This window comes from Pteropus vampyrus, unplaced genomic scaffold (genome assembly GCF_000151845.1).
Source record: "Pteropus vampyrus isolate Shadow unplaced genomic scaffold, Pvam_2.0 Scaffold4, whole genome shotgun sequence".
Lineage (NCBI taxonomy): Eukaryota > Metazoa > Chordata > Mammalia > Chiroptera > Pteropodidae > Pteropus > Pteropus vampyrus.
In genome coordinates, this window is record NW_011888785.1 from 19,692,005 (window position 1) to 19,699,343 (window position 7,339).

The 7,339-nt window shown below is 35.3% G+C and overlaps 1 protein-coding gene across 3 annotated transcripts in view; it reads left to right on the forward strand.

The window, feature by feature from the left end:
- Positions 1 to 7,339, forward strand: part of LOC105294804 (phosphatidylcholine translocator ABCB4) — a 68,169-nt gene that overhangs the window by 47,569 nt on the left and 13,261 nt on the right. For all 3 annotated transcript variants that reach the window (XM_011364164.2, XM_011364175.2, XM_011364184.2), the window contains exon 21: positions 651 to 751. In XM_011364164.2, coding sequence (XP_011362466.1) covers positions 651 to 751 — 101 coding nt within the window. The remainder of the gene's footprint in view (positions 1 to 650; positions 752 to 7,339) is intronic.

Genomic DNA, 7,339 nt, shown 5'->3' on the forward strand with positions numbered 1-7,339 from the left:
CCTTTGAATCTACAGGACTTCTTTGTCCAAGCAGTTGCCTTAAGTCCAGGAAACAGAATCTGATTGGCCTAGATCAGTCAGGTGTCTGTCCCTGGTTCAATCAGGGATTTAAGGCAGGGTCATGTTATTTACAATTTGAATCATCTTTCTAATTATGGGCAAACAATTTCTCTAGGGAGGGATATACTCACAAAGGAAATGATTGACACCTCCAGCGTACCCTTAGAAATCACTTAGTCTAATTCTCTAGGAACCTACTCTATGAAGAAAGCAAAGCCACATAGGGATGTGACTAAAGCCAGTTAAGTTATATTATACTTAATACTTATATTAAGTAACCGCTTGGTGACAGGGCTGGGAATAGAATCAGGTTTCTGGTGCTCCAGCCATTCTTGCCCTAAGCTGGTCAGTCTCCTTGGGGCTACAAGAACTTGCCCACCACACTCGGCACCACCAGAGGTGCTTTTAAGATTGACAGTTTTGTCAGAGTTGATCTTAAAGAATGCATTATACCTTTACTTTAAAAATTGGAGGAATTTTTAAAACCATCAACATAACTTTCAGGATTTGACAGAGCCCTAAGGTTTATATTTTTCATTATTTCAGAAATAAAATCCCCATTTCTAATCCAGATCTACTTTACATTACAGATTGCAACAGAGGCAATAGAAAATATTAGGACAGTTGTGTCCTTGACCCAAGAAAGAAAATTTGAATCAATGTATGTTGAAAAATTGTATGGAGCTTACAGGTAATGGGCATATGATTGTTATTAAGTACCTAGTGCTTTCCTGAGGCTGAATTACTGTCCCCAAAAGATAACGAAACTCTGCTGTTCCAATGATATGACTATGAGGAGGACATTTTTCAATAATTGTCTCATTGAAAATAGTAGCTTTTTGATGTGACTGGGCCATAAGATTGGATTATTACATATCCTGTGAAAACAATAGATTGGGTCTCCAAGAACTGAAAGGTACAGTTCTATGCAAGTGTTTGTTCATCAGTGCAGGCAATATAAAAAAAAAAACCATCTGGATGATTCAGGATAAACATTGTTTTAGGGAATAGCTCAAATCTTTATTTTCTTTGGATTGTATAGACTGAACCAAAGATGAGACTTGTTATTTGGTTAATTAAAGTACAGTAGTCCCCTCTTATCCACAGTTTTGCCTTCCACAATTTCAGTTACCCACAGTCAACCATGGTCTGAAATAGTAAATGGCAAATTAAAGAAATAAACAATTCACAAATTTTATTGTATTTTTCATTGAAGTATAATTGACTTACAATATTATATTAGTTTCAGGTGTACAACATTTATTCGATATTTATTTATGATTAGTGATTCGATATTTATTTATATTATGAAGTCTAGTTACCTTCTATTCCATATGCTGTTTGTTATATCCCTAGGACTTTTTATTTTATAACAGCAATGCCCTTAATGCCCTTCACCCAGCTCCCCACCCACCTCCATGTCCCTCTGGCAACTACCACTTTGTTCTCTGTATCTATGAATTTGTTTCTGTTTTATTTGTTTTGTTTTTTAGATTCCACATAGAAGTGAAATCATATGGTATTTTTTTCTCTGTCAGACTTATTTCACTTAACATAATAACCTCAAAGTCTGTCTATGTTGTTATAAATGTCAATATTTTATACTTTTCATAGCTCAGTAATATTCCATGTTGTATGTGTATATACACCTTCCTTATCCATTCATCTATTAATGGACATCTAGATGCTTCTATATCTTGGTAAATAATGCTTCAGTTAACATAGGGGTGCATCTGTCTTTTTGAATTAATGTTTTCATTTTCTTTGGATAAATAACCAGAAGTGGAACCGCCTCAAAAATATACTGTTTTCCATAGTGACTGCACCAGTTTATATTCCTACCATCAGTGTATGGATGGGTTCCTTTTTCTCCATATCCTCACCAGCATTTGTTTTTTGTTTGTTTTTTTGTTTTTATTTTTGTTTTGAGGGGAGGTGTCTTTTTAACAACAGCCATTCTGAGAGATTTGACTACCTCGTTGTGGTTTTGATTTGCATTTCCCTGATGATTAGTGATGTTGAGCATCTTTTCATGAGCCTGTTGGCCATCTGTATGTCTCCTTTGGAAAAATGTCTATTCAGGTCATCTGTCCACTTTTAAATAGGATTGTTTGTCTTCCTGATATTTAGTTGTATGAATTCTTTTATATTTGGATACTAACCATATATTGGATAAATCATTTGGTAGGTTACCTTTTCATTTTGTTGGTGGTTTTCTTTGCTGTGCAAAAGCTTCTTTAGTTTGATGTAGTCCCATTTGTTTATTTTTGCTTTTCTTGCCCTTGCCTGAAGAGACATCCAAAATAATATTGCTAAGACTGATGCCAGAAGTTTACTTTCTGCGTTTTCTTCTAGGATTTTATGGTTTCGGGTCTTGTATTTAAGTCTTTGATGCATTTTGGGTTTATTTTTCTATATGATGTAAGATAGTGGTCCAGTTTTATTCTTTTGCATGTCTAAATTTCACAACATCATTTGTGAAGAGACTGTCTTTTCCCCATGGTGTAATCTTTCCTTCTTTGTAGTAGATTAAATCACCATATGTAGGTGGTTTTATTTCTGGACTTTCTATTCTGTTCCATTGATATATGTGTCTGCTTTTTTGCCAGTATCATACTGTTTAGATTACTATGGCTTTGTAGTATATTTTGAAGTTAAGGGGATATGATAACTCCAGCTTTGTTCTTTCTTAATATCACTTTGCTATTCGGGATCTTTTGTGGGTCCTACAAATTTTAGAATTATTTGTTCCAGTTCTGTAAAAAAAAAAAAAAAAAATGCCATTGGTGTTTTGATAGGGATTGCATTGAACCTACTTTGGGGAGTATAGTCACTTTGACAATATTAATTCTTCCAATCTATAAGCATAGAATATCCTTGCATTTATTTGTGTCATTTTCAATTTTTTTCTTTAATGTTTTATCAGAGTATAGGTCTTTCACATCCTTAGTTAAATTTATTCCTAGGCATTTTATTCTTTTTGATGCAATTGTAAATGGGATTGTTTTCTTAATTTCTCTTTCTGATCGTTTGTTATTATCATATAGAAATGCAACAAATTTCTTTAAAAATGCATATTAATTTTGTATCCTGTAACTTTACTGAATTCATTTATTAGTTCTAGTGATATTTCAGTGAAGTCATTAAGGTTTTCTATATAGTATCATGTCATCTGCAAATAATGACAGTTTCACTTCTTCCTTTCCACTTCGAATGCTTTTTATTTCTTCTTCTTGCCTAATTTCTGTGGCTAAGACTTCAAATACTATGTTGAATAAAAGTGGAAAGAGTGGACATACTTATCTTATCCTTGATCTTAGGGGAAAAAGACTTCAGCTTTTCACCATTGAGTATGATTAAAGCTGTGGGTTTATCATATATAGCCTTTACTATGTTGAGGTGTGTTTCCTCAGTACACACTTTGTTGAGAGTTTTATCACTAATGGATGTTGAATTTTGTCAAACGCTTTTTCTGCATCTATTAAAATAATCATATAATTTTTATCCTTCATTTTGTTAACACGATGTATCACATTGATTGATTTGAAGATGTTAAACCATCCTTACATCCCTGGAATAAATCCTACTTGATCATGGCAAATGATACTTTTCATGTATTTTTGAATTAGATTTGCTAATATTTTGTGACGATTTTTGCATCTATGTTCATCAAAGATATTGGCCTGTAATTTAATTAGTTAATATATTTATTTATTTATTTAGTAGTGTCTTTGTTTGGTTTTGGTATCAGGGTAATGCTGGCCTCTTAAAATGAGTTTGGAAAATTTCGTTTCTCTTCAATATTTGGGAATAATTTGAGAAGGCTAGGTCTTAACTCTTCTTTAAATGTTTGGTAGAATTCACATGTAAAGCCATGTGGACCTGAACTTTTGTTTGTTGAGAGGTTTTGATTACTGATTCGATTTTATTACTGGTAATTGGTCTATTCAGATTTACTATTTCTTCATGATTCAGTCTTAGAAGATTATATGTATCTAGGAATTTATCTATTTGTCCAATTTGTTGCCATATAATTGTTGATAATATTTTCTTATGATCCGTTCTATTTCTGTGCCAGTTGTAATTTCTCCTCTTTCATTTCTGAATTATTTATTTGGGCCCTTTCTCGTTTTTCTTGATGAGACTGTCTAAGGGTTTATAAAATGTTTTTTCAAAGAATCGGCTCCTAGTTTTATTGATTTTTTCTTATTTTTTTAGTCTCTATTTCATTTACTTCTGCTCTGATCTTTACAATTTCCTTCTTTCTACTGACTTTGGGCTTTGTTTGTTCTTCTTTTTCTAGTTCCTTTAGATGTAACTTTAAACTGAGATTTCTCTTGTTTCTTGAAATAAACCTGTATCACTATTACCTACCCTCTTAGAACTGCTTTTGCTGCATCCCGAAGATTTTGGAAAATTGTATTTACACTTTTATTTGTCTCAAGGTACTTTTTAAATTTTCTCTGATTTCTTCATTGAACCATTGGTTGTTTAATAGCATGTGGTTTAGTTTCCACATGTTTGTGTTTCTTCTAGTTTCCTTCTTGTAATTGATTTCTAATTTCACAACCATTTGTTATGGTTGGAAAAGATGCTTGATATGATTTCATCTTCTTAAATTTATTGAGACTTATTTGTGGCCTAATGTGATCTATCCTGAAGAATGTTCCATGTGTACTTGAAGAGTGTGTATTCTGTGGCTTTTGGATGGAATGGTCTGTATATGTCAATTAAATTCACCTGCTCTACTGTGTTCTTTAAGGCCAATGTTTCATGATTTTCTGTTAATGATTATCTGTCTGGAAAATCTATCTATTGACATAAGTGAGATATTAAAGTTCCCTACTATTATTGTGTTGTTGTCAATTTCTCCTTTTATTTCTGTTAATATTTGCTTTATATATTTAGATGTTTCTATGTTGGTACATAAATATTTACAGATGTTATATCTTCTTATTGGATCAACTCCTTTACCATTCATTATATAATGCTCTTTTTTGTCTTTGTTACATTCTTTGTTTTAAAGTCTATTTTGTCTGATATAACTATTGCTACCCCAGCTTCCTTTTCATTTCCATTAGCAAGGAATATCTTTTTCCATTTCTCCACTTTCAGTCTGTGTGTGTTTTTGGTTTTGAGGTAAGTCTCTCTCAGCAGCATGTAGATAGGTCTTGTTTTTTTATCCATTCATCCACCCTATATCTTCTGATTGGAGAATTTAGTACATTTACAGTTAAAGTAATTATTGATAGGCATATGCTCATTGCCATTTTGTAATTGTTATCTAGCCGTTTTGGGAGTTCCTCTCAGTTCCTTCCATCTTCTCTTTATCTCTCTTTGTGGCTTGATGGCTTTCTTTAACTTGTGTTTAGATACTTTTCTTGTTTTGTGTATTTACTATAAGTTTTTTTCTTCATGGTTACTGTGAAGTTTACATATAACATCTTATGTATATAACAGGATCTTTTAAGTTGATAGTAACTCAAATTTAAGCACATTCCAACACTTTACATTTTTACCCCCTCCCTCCTCCTTCTTCCTCCTCCTCCTTCCTCCTCCTCCTTCCTTCTCCTCCTTCCTTCTCCTCCTTCTTTCTCCTCCTTCCTTCTCCTCCTTCTTTCTCCTCCTTCTTCTCCTTCTTCTCCCCCTCCTCCTCCTCCTCCTCTTCTTCTTCTTCTTCCTCTCTTTCTTCTTCCTCTCTTTCTTCTTTCTTCTTCTTCTTCAACCCCAATAATGCTATTATTCTGCTCAATGTTGTCCTAGAGATCCCTTAATGATTTTCACATTTTAAAATTATTTTTTTCATTTTACTGTTTACTCTGAGTGATTTTCAATGCTTTATTTTCCTGTTCTCTGATTCATGTTTCTATTTCACCCATTCTGCTTTCGAATCTCTCTAATGTATTCTTCAGTTTAGTTATAAATTCTGTTTGGTACTTGATTACATTTCTATCTCTTCATTGAAGTTTTTTCTGTGTTCATCTGTTCTTTGTCTAACATCAGTGAGCATCTTTATGACTATTACTTTGAATTCTTTATCAGGTAGATTACTTTTCTACATATCCTTAAAGTCTTTTTCTAGGTTTTTGTTTTGTTCTCTAATTTGTAACACATTCCTCTGTTTTCTCATTTTGCTTGACTCTCTGTGTTTGTTTCTATGTATTAGGTAAAATAGCTACCTTTCTCAGTGTTGACGAAGTGGCTTTGTGTGAGCAATGATCTTTCTCATTCACCTTTGCCCTAGCTCTTGGTTGTCTCTCGAACCTTTGTGATTGTCTAGTCTTCCTGAGTTATTCTTTATACGCCTCCAATGTTGAGAGTGTACCAAGATCTGTCAGTGTTCCAAGAAAAGAAATCTCATTTTGCACCTTGTTTCATGCTGATTGGAAGCCAGACCCTCAGGCAGCAGCTTTTATAGTATAGAAACTTACATAGTCCTGTTGGGCTACAATCTTTATCTCTGCTGGCCTTCAGATCAGGAGACCTGGAGGTGTCCCCTGGGTGACAGTTGCCCAAATTGGGACCCCAGACAAGTGTTAAGCTTTCAGAAGTCTCATTGAGCTGTAATGAGGTCAAGAGGGTGTCTTGTTTTCATTCCCTGAAAGCACCTCCCTTAGCTTCTGGGTATGTGGGAAACCTGAAGCCTATTTTTCAAGCTGAAGCTCCAGGCTAATAGGCCTTTTCACAGGAAGACTGGATTTGGGTTTTAGTTTGCTGTTTATGCAGTGCCCTGGGGGTGGCAACCAGCCAACAACTGTCTTTTGGATTTTTACAGTCCAGTGGAGCTCAGTTATGCCAGCCCTCTTAGCCACCAGTGTCAGGCATCACTGGGTATTGCTTGTGTGGATTGCACCCACCCTCTGGCTTTAGCAAGGTAGCTGTATAGTGTAGGGGGTGGGGCTCACTTGCTGCTTTCAGGAAGACCTTGGGTAAACATCTCCACTGCCTATGTCCATGGGCTTCAGCAGTGCAGCTAGAGAGTGCTTTGTTTGTGTGCATTCAGGCTTTAGGCTGGGGATGGGAGAATGCCACAACTGTTTCCCAGCCCCAGCAGGTGGGGATGGGAAGTTCGCAACCACTGGCACTGGCAGACTTTAGCTAAGGCGTGGGAGAATGCCCAGTGTTCCCAGTCACCTACCGCTTCCAGAGAGTGGGAAGGTGTTGTAACCACTTGTACTCTTCTCTGGTTTCAACAAGGCAGTGGGATAGTGTCTCCACTGCTCATCCACCTGAGTTAGCAGGTTAGGTAGAGAGTGCAATAATGGCATCCACCAGCTCC